Source organism: Moschus berezovskii, chromosome 8, assembly GCF_049115385.1.
Source record: "Moschus berezovskii isolate FMDL1 chromosome 8, NW_MosBer_1.0, whole genome shotgun sequence".
NCBI lineage: Eukaryota > Metazoa > Chordata > Mammalia > Artiodactyla > Moschidae > Moschus > Moschus berezovskii.
The window spans coordinates 59,532,421-59,546,206 of record NC_142467.1 but is presented as its reverse complement, the minus strand read 5'-3'; the positions used below and the strand labels follow the sequence as shown (position 1 = coordinate 59,546,206).

The 13,786-nt window shown below is 44.8% G+C and overlaps 2 protein-coding genes across 3 annotated transcripts in view; both read left to right on the top strand.

Annotated features, from left to right (window-relative positions):
- Positions 1–6,619, top strand: LOC129558478 (protocadherin gamma-A5-like). 2 transcript variants are annotated; one of them, XM_055429652.2, is made up of 2 exons: positions 1–3,488; positions 6,425–6,619. In XM_055429652.2, exons 1-2 carry the CDS (start codon positions 1,065–1,067, stop codon positions 6,491–6,493), a joined length of 2,493 nt encoding a protein of 830 aa, XP_055285627.2. In that variant the 5' UTR covers positions 1–1,064; the 3' UTR covers positions 6,494–6,619. The 2 variants fall into 2 exon arrangements, with proteins under 2 accessions (XP_055285627.2, XP_088694731.1); XM_088838605.1 differs by having other exon boundaries at positions 1–6,509.
- The window catches only part of LOC129558481 (protocadherin gamma-A4-like), a 152,295-nt gene continuing 145,020 nt past the window's right edge, over positions 6,512–13,786 (top strand). Inside the window, exons 1-2 of the mRNA XM_088839294.1 lie at positions 6,512–9,428; positions 10,476–12,947. Coding sequence (XP_088695420.1) covers positions 6,660–9,428; positions 10,476–12,947 — 5,241 coding nt within the window. The 5' untranslated portion in view covers positions 6,512–6,659. The remainder of the gene's footprint in view (positions 9,429–10,475; positions 12,948–13,786) is intronic.

Sequence of the window (13,786 nt, the reverse complement as noted above, 5' to 3'; positions counted from 1 at the left end):
AACTAGGATTGTTTTCTTGGTGTTCTTATGTACAGATGGACATATTTTCATAAACATATCCTAATTAAAAATGAGATCTTAAAGCCTACAAAAACTTCTGATATCCTAATTAGATGGGCTCAATATAAGTAAGTGAATAAAGGGCATAGGTTCAATGGCACATTAAATAAAACTTTCTAAAGAAGTAAAAAAAAAAGAGAGGGAGAGAATATATGTATACTTATGGCTGATTCGTGTTGTATGTAGAAACTAGCACAGCATTGTAAAACAATTATTCTCCAAATAAAAAGTTTTAAAAATAGTAAAAAGTGCAAATTCTCAGGCCTGACTCCAGACTAACTGAATCAGCAGTTCTGGGGGCACCAGCATTTCCTTTGTAACAAGCTCTTGGGTGACTCTCCAGGTGACTCTCTCACAGGCAGAGGAGGGGAGAACCAATTCTGCCTGATCTCCAAGCCACCTCTAACCCCAGACCAAAATCTATGTCTGGTCCCTCTCCAATTTATATGATGTGCATGGCTCATCAGTGTTTCTGCCATAAACCAAATAAGAAGAAGCCTGCCACATTTGAGTAATAGGAACACCCTCTAATCAATTCTCTCCTCAAAGAATAAATAAGAATTTTTTAAAAAGTAAAAAAGAATCATTATATTAATCTTGTAGAAGTCTTTTGTTATTTCAGAATTAAATCTTATTTTGATATAAATAATGTCATGTAGTAATCTATTAAGGATACAGAAAATTATTAGAAATAAAATATAATTAGGACACGACTGAAGTGACTTAGCAGCAGCAGCAAACATTTTTGACATTAAAACAGAATTGGTGTAGTAACTAGTTAGAACTCTGAGCGTCGCTGTTCACCAAGTGGGAAAGAAGCTGCCGCTGATGCGACCAGACTCCGCTCCTTCCGCACAAAACACGCGCCGATCAGAGAAGCTCCTGGGAAAAGTCACCCTCCCGCGCCCCTCTTCTTATAAGGGATTTGTTCCTGTTGGCTTTAGAGAAATAAGGAAACAGCAGGCTGGAACCAGGACTAAGAGAAAACTGGTCTGAAAGAGGCAATGGCGGATCCACTGAGGGGTTTTGGCTACAGTGAGTCGTTCCTGTTCTTCATGCTCCTGGGGACGCTGTGGGAAGCTGGGGCTGGGCAGATCCGCTACTCGGTACCAGAGGAGCTGGACAAAGGCTCCTTCGTGGGTAACATCGCCAAGGATCTCGGGCTGGAGCACCGGGAGCTGGCGGAGCGCGGAGTCCGCATCGTCTCCAGAGGTAGGACGCAGCTCTTTGCTCTGAACCCGCGAAGCGGCAGCTTAGTCACTGCAGACAGGATAGACCGGGAGGAGCTCTGCGCTCAGAGCGCGCGGTGTCTGGTGAGTTTTAACATCTTGGTTGAGAAAAAAATGAAAATGTATGGGGTAGAAGTAGAAATAACCGATATTAATGATAACTTCCCTCGTTTCCGGGATGAGGAAGTAACAGTAAAAGTCAATGAAAATGCGGCTGTGGGAACACCATTAGTACTTCCCTTCGCTCGTGATGCGGATGTGGGTGTGAACTCCCTCCAGAGGTACCAGCTCAGCTCCAATATACACTTCTCTTTGGATGAGAAAAGCGGAAGAGATGGACAGAAATATCCAGAGCTGATACTGGAACAGCCCTTGGACCGCGAGAAAGTAGCTGTTCACGATCTCCTGCTCACAGCTTTAGATGGCGGAGACCCCATACTCTCTGGTACCACGCATATCCAAGTGATGGTCCTCGACGCAAACGATAATGCTCCCCTGTTCACCCAATCGGAGTACAGAGTGAGTGTTCCAGAGAACATAGCTGTCGGCACTCGGCTGCTCGCAGTAACTGCCACGGATCCAGATGAGGGAATAAATGGGAAATTGACATACTCTTTTCGCAATGAAGAAGACAAAATTTCAGAGACTTTCCAACTAGATTCCAACTTGGGTGAAATCTCAACTGTGCAACCACTGGATTATGAAGAATCCAGATTCTATGACATGGAAGTGGTAGCTCAGGATGGAGGTGCTCTTCTTACCAGCGCTAAGGTGCTAATCACAGTACAGGACGTGAATGACAATGCGCCTGAAGTACTCCTCACCTCTCTGTCCAGTACCGTCTCTGAAGACTGTCTTCCGGGAACCATAATTGCACTGGTTAGCGTACATGATGGTGATTCTGGAGAGAATGGTGAGGTTGTGTGTTCTATTCCCAGGAACTTGCCCTTTAAACTGGAAAAGTCAGTTGATAATTACTATCACTTATTAACAACTAGAGTCCTGGACAGAGAAGAGATCTCAGATTACAACATCACAGTAACTGTCACTGACTGTGGGAATCCACCACTGTCTACAGAAAACCACATCTTCCTGAAAGTGGCAGACATCAACGACAACCCTCCCATTTTCCCTCACACCTCATACTACACCTACATCCCAGAAAACAACCCCAGAGGCATCTCGATCTTCTCTGTGAGTGCCCACGATCCCGACAGCGGCAACAACGCCCAGGTCACTTATGCTCTGGCTGAGGACAAATTTCAGGGAACGCCTCTGTCATCCTATGTGTCCATCAACTCTGACACAGGAGCCCTGTATGCACTGGGGTCTTTTGACTACGAGCAGGTCAAAGAACTGCAACTATGGGTGACAGCCAGTGACAATGGAGACCCTCCACTCAGCAGCAATGTGTCCCTGAGCCTGTTCATCCTGGACCAGAACGACAACGCACCTGAAATCTTGTATCCTGCCTTCCCCATCGATGGCTCCACGGGTGTGGAACTGGCACCCCGCTCTGCAGAGCCTGGCTACCTGGTCACCAAGGTGGTGGCAGTGGACAGAGACTCAGGACAGAACGCCTGGCTGTCCTACCACCTGCTCAAGGCCAGCGAACCAGGACTCTTCTCGGTGGGCCTGCACACGGGTGAGGTGCGCACAGCGCGCGCCCTGCTGGACAGAGACGCGCTCAAGCAGAGCCTGGTGGTGGCCGTCCAGGACCACGGGCAGCCCCCCCTCTCGGCCACCGTCACGCTCACGGTGGCAGTGGCTGACAGCATCCCAGATGTGTTGGCCGACTTGGGCAGCCTCGAACCCTCCACTGACCCTGACGATTCAGGTCTCACTTTGTACCTGGTGGTGGCTGTGGCCTCGGTCTCCTGCATCTTCCTCGCCTTTGTCATCGCGCTGCTGACTCTCAGACTGCGGCGCTGGTACACGTTGCGCGCGCTGCAGGCTTCGGGCAGCGGGTTGGCAGGCTTGCCCGCCTCTCACTTTGTGGGCGTGGACGGGGTGCGGGCTTTCCTGCAGACCTATTCGCACGAAGTCTCGCTCACCGCGGACTCTCGGGGGAGTCACGTGATCTTCCCGCAGCCCAACTATGCAGACACGCTCATCAGCCAGGAGAGCTGTGAGAAAAGCGAGCCTCTCCTGATACCTGAGAAGATAAACGCAAAGGAAAGAGAGCTAGAAGTTCTTCAGGTGAGTTTTCTTTTTCAGTAGGGATGCTTGGAGCATTTTCTTCATTTGTTTTCATCATTTTTCTCCCACATTCAAAATCGCTTAATTATGTAGTGAATCATTATTTATTTGCTTTATTTACTGATGAACTTTATTTAATTTGATAATTGATGTTTTCTCCATTTGTTTTCTAATTATATTTTGAGTTTAATGTTTCTTTCTATAATATGTGGGTATTTTAGAAACTCTAGCTGATCTCCAGATGCTTAAGTGAAGCAAGGATTATTTTTTGAAGTGGCTACACATAATCATTTTATCCAAAGACTTTCTTATACTAGAACTGTTTGTTAATAGTTGTTTGACTAGTCCAAATTGTTAGATGTAATGTTCTCTTTTGAATATTTGCCTAAACACCATAGTATATATGTTTGGAAAAAGTATTCCACAGCATTGGTATTTTAGTACCTGCAATTTAGTAATAATAATAATAATTTGCATAAATCAGTAGAAGAATATAGAAAACATGATGAATATCAGAAAGACATTAAATTTATAGTGATGATAATATCTGTGGCATTCTAAAATCTGGAAAGTTTGGGTTAAATTATGTAATCATTGGACATGTGTATTTGTTGAGAGAAGAATTCAAAAGGAGGGAGCCTTTGAATTGTGGTTTAGAATAAATTCTGTGATGCAGTTTAAAATCTCCAAATAATTAGATACAGTCATTAAATACAAATATGCCATACACCTGGCATCTTCTGGTTACACACAACCCTTCCACTTTTCAGGATCAATATGGACCTAAATGTTTGCATTTCTGCAGGTACAGTTCCACTTTATTACAAGAGTTTAAGATCAGTATTTGGAAAGTCAATTAATGGAATAACATTCAACTGATGAAATAAAATAAGACAGGACAAGAGAAATTAAAGACAAAACCCTGTCTTTGTTTTATCCTCCTCCCTCCCTAATGTGCAGTGTATATCTGCATTACAGGCTAACCAGAGCTCCTCAGAGATGGGAATGCCTGCCTGACTGTAAAGATCAATTTTTTTTTCTTCTGATTCTATCTGTGTAACTTAAGAGAATAGTGGTCTTTCCCAGCTCTGTAGGGGGTCACAGTGACTTTCTGTTTGCTTTGTACTGCTTACATGGACCATGGATCCTTGGTGAACTTTACACAAAATATCAGTACATTATTTTTATATATGATCCTTTATCTCAAAAAATGCATATTACTGTGCCTTCAACTTCTAACAGGTGGAGCAGTTCTCAGAACTTTCAGAGAAGCTGCTTCCTTGGTTATAATCCTCAGTTTGGTTTGAATAAAATTCCCTTTTTTTTCTACCTAACTTAATTAAATCTTCACTGACAGTTCAGTTCAGTTCAGTTCAGAAAATGACTTGGGAATTTTAAAAATTATTTCTCAGGGATGTACTCATCTTAACCTATGAGATTTTTCTGATGAAATACTACTTATAGGTCTGCGTGTCTCAAATTTCATGAATATGCCTTATATAATGGAAGAATTGTGTGCCCTATTCATTTTTGCATATGGTTTGCTGGAGATGATTTTTAGATCCTTTTTTAAAAAGATTTTTCAATCTTTTAAATTCTGTACTTTCAATAACTTGAACATCAGTTGCAAAGTATGAATAAACAGGGAAAATGGAAATAAAATATTATTAACAGACCCATAGGTTGCATTACTTAATCACATGAAAGGGTTATCATGCATTTGGGAATGTAGGACCACTTGATTTTTTTTTAATATTTATATGAAGGGAATCTAATTATATATGGGTAATTTTGACCTCACTGAATACAATGTGCAGACTCACTGAATAGTGAATTCATCCAAAGTGTAGCAAGAGAATCTCTGTGATAGGTACAGATGTCATTCACTCATGCATGAAAACTCACTTTCCACTATTTTTGAAGTAAGAGTACTGTATAGATTTGGGTATATGCTCTAGGTTCTTTTTCATGCAATGGGAAAAAATATTTTCTATATCTCTATAAACTTCAATAGCCTTTACATAATAAAATGTTTGATCTACACACTGTGAGTGTGTATACTATGTATACTCCATACTCTTAAATATTTGAATGTTTAGTTTCATATGTGTTGTGAAAAAAAACTTTCCTACACTAACTGAAGTGTTCATACAGTGGTAAAAAAAAGAAAGGGGGGCACTTGCTCAGTCATATTTTGAAGCAAAGTCTTGTTATTTTATGTTTGTATAGAGATACCAGTGTATTTCTGTTTAGAATCCTGAGTAAATGAGCTTTTCCACTATAAGATGAGTTCGACGTTGTTATACATCTTCCAAGATTTATAATGATAATGTATTATGTGGTTAAAAGACTATTTCTGAATTAATATTCTAAGACACCTATCAGAAACATGTAAATTGGGGTGCTTATTGATATGGAAGAGTGTCTATAACAAAGAGTTGAGATAATCAGATAGTTAAAAGGCGACCAAGAAAAAGTGGACTACATAGATCACTTTCTCTGGAATATATCTTTACGAGGATTCATACTTCACTTCCAAAATCCAAATAATTCACCATTGCTGAGCTACATAAGAAGAAACAGTACAATTAAAGACAATGATAACATAGTGTGGAAAAAAATAAGCTTAATGAAATAGTTTTAAAATCATGGTCATTTAATAAAAATAGACTTGGAAACTAAGGAAAAGAGAGTTTCTTGCTTCTTACCATACTTCTGTTTTATAAGGACAACCAATCTCCTTGCTATCCATCAATTATTTGGAGGAGAAGATTATAACATTTATCTTTATAATGGGATAAAACTAAAAGCTGTGAGATTTATAACTTTCATAAGTTAGAAGGAAAGAAAGAGCAAAATAACAATACATATCAAGGTACTTTACAAATTTTAATATTACATTTTCTGCCACCACTTTCATTTGTGTCACTTTCCAGATATTATTTTATTTGGTCCTCAATTTTACTAAGGCACACAGGAAAGATGTTATTATGGCCACTGTATGAAATGGAAACTAAAAGCACGATGATGCCAATAAACATCTTCAGCAAGATACCTCTGGCTTTGAGGAATAAAAATCACCTGATTTGGAGGCATAAAGCTCAAGTTCGAAAAAATTAAAGCTTGAAAGAAGATATAGTAAAATATTTGAAATGCTAAAATCCTTATAGCATGGGACAAATGAGTATCTATATCAGGACACAATGGACCTGTCTTCTAGACGGCTCTGTATTTGGAGCTGATTTAGTAATCACTAACGCAGTTCTGCAGCCGAGTCGCGGGGTGCCGCTGTTGCCTCGTGCTGAACAAAAAGTATCGGCTCCTCGTGACGCAAAGGAATCGCCTGTGGACCGCGAAATCGCGAGATCTGTGCACTTTCAGGTTTTCTGCGGCGGAAATATCTATGCGAGAATCGGTCTGTTAAGACCTGTCAAGGAGTCTCTCCTGTTCAGAAATTCTTGGGGTAATTTAGCGGTCACAGCTCTTCAGAATCAGAAAGGCAAAGGCGCGGAGTGTGGGATGGGAAACCGCTTGGGACCCAAACTCCAGGCTGGGCGGAGGCGAATGCTGTTTCTCTTCCTGCTGTCTTTGTTCGGCCCGGCGCTTTCAGAGCAAATCCGCTACACTATTCCGGAGGAGCTGGCCAGGGGCTCGCTGGTGGGGAACCTCGCCAAGGATCTGGGGCTTGGCCTGCGAGATTTGCCTACTCGGAACCTGCGGGTTAGCGCAGAGAAGAAATTCTTCACAGTGAGCACCGATAACGGAGACTTACTTGTGAGCGACCGTATAGACCGAGAGCAGGTTTGTGGCAGGAAGTCAATGTGTGTTCTGGAATTCGAAATGGTTGCTGAAAAGCCTTTGAACTTTTTTCATATAACCGTGGAGATTCAGGATGTCAACGACAACCCACCGACCTTTAGCCAAAATGTCACTGAGCTGGAAATCAGTGAACTGACCCCAACTGGAGCCACCTTTGCCCTGGAATCTGCACAAGATTCAGATGTAGGTGTCAATTCCCTGCAGCAGTACTACCTCAGCCCGGACCCCCATTTCTCTTTGATCCAGAAGGAGAACCCAGACGGCAGTAGATACCCGGAACTGGTAGTGAAGGCTCCCCTGGACAGAGAAGAGCAGTCCTGCCACCACCTGGTCCTCATGGCTGTGGATGGGGGTGAGCCAGCCAGAAGCTGCACTACCCAGATCAGGGTAGTTGTAGCAGATGCAAATGATAACCCCCCAGTGTTCACCCAGGACGTGTACAGGGTCAGTGTTCCAGAGAACCTACCCCTAGGTTCCTCTGTGCTAAGAGTGATGGCCACTGACTTGGATGAGGGCATCAATGCCGAGATCGCCTACACTTTTATTAACGTTGACAAGGCAGTAAGACAACTGTTCAAGCTGGACAGTAAAACAGGGGAACTCACTACCCTTGGAGAACTGGACTTTGAAGAGAGAGAGAGCTACACAATTGGGGTGGAAGCAAAGGATGGTGGACATCACACTGCCCACTGCAAAATACAAATAGATATTTTGGATGAAAATGACAATGTTCCTGAAATAACCCTGGATTCTGAATCTAAATATATAAAAGAAGACACTGAGCTTGGGACTGTTGTTGCTTTGATCAAAACACATGATCTAGATTCTGGATTTAATGGGGAAGTCTTATGCCAAATAAAAGGAAATTTCCCATTTAAAATAGTTCAAGATACAAAAAACACCTACAAGCTGGTGACCGAAAGAGTCTTAGATCGAGAGAAGACTCCAGAATACAATGTCGCTATCACAGCTACAGACAAAGGCAAGCCGCCTCTTTCCTCTAAAAGAAGTGTCACCTTGAAAGTCGCAGATGTCAACGACAACGCTCCAGTTTTCCACCAGGCCTCCTACGTGGTCAACGTGCCAGAAAACAACCCACCTGGCACCTCCATCGCCCAAGTTAACGCTTCGGATCCCGATTTGGGGCCTAACGGCCAGGTCTCCTACTCCATCGTGGCTAGCGACCTGGAGCCGCGCGCGCTGTCGTCCTACGTGTCCGTGAACCCGCAGAGCGGCGTGGTGTTCGCGCAGCGCGCCTTCGACCACGAGCAGCGGCGCGCCTTCGAGCTGACGCTGCAGGCCCGCGACCACGGCTCGCCCGCGCTCAGCTCCAACGTGAGCCTGCGCGTGCTGGTGGGCGACCGCAACGACAACGCGCCCAGGGTGCTGTACCCGGCGCTGGGGCCCGACGGCTCGGCGCTCTTCGACACGGTGCCGCGCGCCGCGCAGCCCGGCTACCTGGTCACCAAGGTGGTGGCGGTGGACGCAGACTCTGGACACAACGCCTGGCTGTCCTACCACGTGCTGCAGGCCAGCGAGCCCGGACTGTTCAGCGTGGGGCTGCGCACGGGCGAGGTGCGCACGGCGCGGGCCTTGGGCGACAGGGACGCGGCCCGCCAGCGCCTGCTGGTCGCTGTGCGCGATGGGGGACAGCCGCCCCTCTCGGCCACCGCCACGCTGCTCCTGGTTTTCGCCGACAGCCTGCAGGAGGCGCTGCCGGACCTCAGCGAGCGGCCCGCGCCGTCTGACCCCCAGGCTGAGCTGCAGTTTTACCTGGTGGTGGCCTTGGCCTTGATCTCGGTGCTCTTCCTCCTGGCAGTGATTCTAGCGGTCGCCCTAAGTTTGCGACGCTCCTCCAACCCTGCCACCTGGAGTTGCTTTCAAACTAGTTTTTGCTCCACAACTGGACCTGGAGTCCTCCCCAACTATGGGGAAGGGACTTTACCTTATTCCTACAATCTGTGTGCTGCCACACATTCCTCAAAGACTGAGTTTAAATTTCTCAGTATAAATCCTGAAAATGCTCCACCACAAGACCTTCTGTGTAATGAAGCCTTTTGTCTTGAAAGTACCAGTAATGACAATCCCCAAGTGACTTCTAATTCAGTCAATTTGCAACAGGTGAGTTACTTCAAAACCTTTTCCTCCCATAAATATCACTAGGTTTCAGATAATTATTTTAGAAGTTAAAAAGTATGCAGGCTAACTCTAGCAGTTTTTGGTGTTTTATTGATTTTTCTGGGCATAGAATGGGGGTGAGAGGGGGGCCTTAGAAATTCTTTGATCACTTATCTGTGTTGCAGTAGTTCTTTCATAGAATGTCACTTAGTAATAGTCTTGAAATTTCTATTAATTCTAAAACAGTCCGTCCAGAAACATTTTTTAATAAGCTAGTATCTTACATTCTCACTGTAAGACATTATTTATATCTATCTAGACAATTAAGTGGTTTACATAAATTCAGAGTAGCTAATTCTAAACATTATGTGTTATATATTATATAAATATAAGAATACTTTTCCACTGTAGCCTGTATATTTTCACTTTCATTGCATTTTCTTTAAAGTATACACAAATATTGGCTTAATAGTGCAGTTCTTAATCTATGTTAATAAAAATAGGTAATAACATCTAAAAATGACAACTCCTGTAACTTAGTGGTGGATTGGTTCTAAACATGTTCGTAGTTGTTGGTGCACTTATTGAAAATTAGACAAATATAAACGATGGTGGAGTGTGGAGTTCAAAATTTACAGTAAAGTGCAAAAATATTTGTGTTCTCCAGGACCCTAAGAGATGTCACAAAAATAAGCATCATTCCAAGGAACATTTAAAATTTCAGAATATGATATTTTATTCTTCCAAATGCTTTGCATTCTTGGGGAGAGAAATATTGAGTGTCATCTATGCAGATTTAGCAGAAATAAGACCCTACGTATTTCACCGTTTCCGCAGAACGGTGCAGTATTAAGTTAGGACTCTAAGCGTCGCTGTTCACTAACCCGGGTAAGGAAAGCAGTGAGAACTCGAGTTATATCCTCAAAGCACAAAGCAGATTATACAGGAAAAGCTCTGCCGCTGCGCAGAAAGCCTTCCCTAAATCGATTCGCATCTGATCGCTGCTTGTTTATTGGCCTTGGCCGCCAATTCTGAGACGCTCCAAACTGATGCGAACGTGTTCCCCCTGCTCATAATCCCAGGGAAGTCCAGAACGAGCCAGTAATGGCGGTTCTGCAAAGCCGCTGGCATTATTGCAGGTTGATCCTGCTCTTCGTACTCCTGGGGACGCTGCGGGAGGTCAAGGCCGGGCAGATCCATTACTCCATTCCTGAGGAGCTGGACAAAGGCTCCTTCGTGGGCAACATTGCCAGGGATCTCGGGCTGGAGCCCCAGGAGCTGGCGGAGCGCGGAGTCCGCATCGTCTCCAGAGGTAGGATGCAGCTCTTTGCTCTGAACTCGCGAAGCGGCAGCTTGCTCACCGCGGGCAGGATAGACCGGGAGGAGCTCTGCGCTCAGAGGGCTCGGTGTCTGGTGAATTTTAACATCCTTGTTGAGGATAAATTGAATCTTTTTCCCGTGGAAGTGGAAATAGTGGACATTAATGACAATGCACCCCGATTCCTAAGGGAAGAATTAGAAGTAAAAATTATCGAAAACACAGCCTTATCCTCTCGATTTCCACTAATGGAGGTCTATGACCCGGATGTAGGAGTGAACTCTCTCCAGGGCTTCAAGCTTAGCGAGAATAGTCACTTTTCCGTGGAAATGCCAGGTAAAGGTGATGGGCCCAAATACCCAGAGCTGGTGCTGGAGCGCGCGCTGGACCGGGAGGAACAGGCCATTCACCGCCTGGTCCTTACTGCCACGGATGGCGGTGACCCTGCCCGCTCCAGTGTGGCTCAGATCCTGGTAACTGTCCTAGATGCAAATGACAACGCTCCAGTCTTTACTCAGCCTGTATATCGTGTGAATGTCCCTGAAAATCTACCAGTAGGTACGCCAGTGTTGTCGGTAAATGCCACGGACCAGGATGAAGGAGTCCACGCGGAAGTAACATATTCTTTAGTGAGGATAACAGAAAAAATCTCAAAGACTTTCTGCCTGAATGTTTTGACTGGAGAGATATCAACTTCTTCAATTCTAGACTATGAAGACACCAGCTTTTATGAGCTGGATATTGAAGCCCGGGATCGCCCAGGTCTACAAGACAGAGCCAAAGTCTTAATTACAATTTTGGATGTGAATGACAATGTACCAGAAGTGGTAGTTACATCTGGAAGCAGATCAGTTGCTGAAAGTACACCACCAGGCACAGTGATCATTCTTTTTCAAGTATATGATCGAGACTCTGGACTGAATGGCCTAGTAACATGTTCTATCTCAAGAAGTTTGCCATTTGAACTGGAAAAATCAGTAGACAATTATTATCGACTAGTGACGAGTGCAGTTCTAGATCGAGAACAGGTATCCACATACAACATCACTGTGACAGCCACTGACAAAGGAATGCCACCTCTGTCTACAGAAATGCTCATCTCCCTAAATGTGGCAGACATCAATGATAACCCACCTGCTTTTCCCCATACCTCCTACTCTGTCTACATTCCTGAGAACAATCCCAGAGGTGCCTCCATTTTCTCAGTAACTGCACATGACCCTGACAATCGTGAGAATGCCCAGGTTACCTATTCCTTAGCTGAAGACACCATCCAGGGGGTACCTCTGTCCTCCTACATCTCCATCAACTCTGACACTGGCATCCTGTATGCATTGCACTCCTTCGACTATGAACAGTTCCAGGACCTGCAGTTGAGAGTGATTGCAAGTGACAGTGGGGACCCACCACTCAGCAGCAATGTGTCTCTGAGCATATTTGTGCTGGACCAGAATGACAACACACCTGAGATTCTGTACCCTGCCCTCCCCACTGATGGCTCTACTGGTGTGGAGCTGGCACCTCGCTCTGCAGAGCCAGGCTACCTGGTCACCAAGGTGGTGGCAGTGGACAGAGACTCAGGACAGAATGCCTGGCTGTCCTACCGCCTACTCAAGGCCAGCGAGCCAGGGCTCTTTGTGGTGGGGCTGCACACGGGCGAGGTGCGTACAGCGCGGGCCCTGCTGGACAGAGACGCGCTCAAGCAGAGCCTGGTGCTGGCCGTCCAGGATCATGGGCAGCCCCCTCTCTCGGCCACCGTCACACTCACGGTGGCTGTGGCTGACAGCATCCCAGACATCCTGGCTGACCTAGGCAGCCTGGAGGTTCCGCACGACTCTGACGCTTCAGGCCTCACGCTGTACCTGGTGGTGGCGGTGGCCGCGGTCTCCTGTGTCTTCCTCGCCTTTGTCATCGTGCTGCTGGCGCTCAGATTGCGGCATTGGCACATGTCGCGTCTGCTCCAGGCTTCGGGCAGCGGGTTGGCCGGCGTGCCGGCGTCGCAGTTTGTGGGCGTGGACGGGGTGCGGGCTTTCCTGCAGACCTATTCGCACGAGGTCTCGCTCACCGCGGACTCTCGGGGGAGTCACGTGATCTTCCCGCAGCCCAACTATGCGGACACGCTCATCAGCCAGGAGAGCTGTGAGAAAAGCGAGCCTCTCTTGATTCAGGAAGATTTTTGTAAAGAGCAAGACTCCGTTGTTCAGGTGAGGTTAATTGCTTTTATTGTTCTCATTTGAACAGTAAAAGTTAAAATTCTCTCGGTTCAGTGCCTGATAGTCTTTTGCAGTGAATTATATAGTTTTGAGAAGATTTTTCTTTTATATCAGTAAAGGTCTATTAAATCTTAGTTTTCTCAAATTTCACCCCAAAAATCTTAATAAAGTATGTCCTGAGTTTCCTTTATCTTTTCTCCTCTCGGCAAGGTCTTTGTGCCATGGGTTACTTTCCTCTTGCTTCTTGTTTTTCTGTTATGTGGCATATCTGAGATTCTTTATTTTATAATGTGAAAAAACCCAGAATTACGGCATCTGATAAGGAAGATCTTTTTTCTTCCCAGTGTTAACTAAAGCAAGTGTTTTCTAAAATAATGGAATCTATGAGAGATATTTTCCCTCTTAACTAATTAGGAATCAAAAATGATTTTATAATAAATAAGAGTAATTGATGTATGAAGACCTGAATAATATTCCTAGAACTATCTGTTATTCTTTTCAGAACAATCACAATATCTATAGCCTTCAAGTTAAAATTTAAGTTTAAAAGACTTGCCTTATCTACGTCACATAAACTCTGGGAAAAGAAAATAATTTTATTAAAAAATGTTCAAACTATAAAGTAGTATAGTGAGCAAGTATTTGTTTGCTGCTGCTGCTAAGTCACTTCTGTCATGTCCAACTCTGTGCAGCCCCATAGACGGCAGCCCACCAGGCTACCACGTCCCTGGGATTCTCCAGGCAAGAACACTGGAGTGGGTTGCCATTTCCTTCTCCAATGTGTGAAAGTGAAAAGTGAAAGTGAAGTTTCTCAGTCGTGTCCGACCCTT

Bases quoted from the DNA above. Each gene is read 5' to 3' on its own strand.
- LOC129558478 (XM_055429652.2), top strand. From the start codon at position 1,065: ATGGCGGATCCACTGAGGGGTTTTGGCTACAGTGAGTCGTTCCTGTTC. The intron at 3,489-6,424 runs GTGAGTTTTCTT...GTCACTTTCCAG, and splicing joins GAGAGCTAGAAGTTCTTCAG to ATATTATTTTATTTGGTCCT.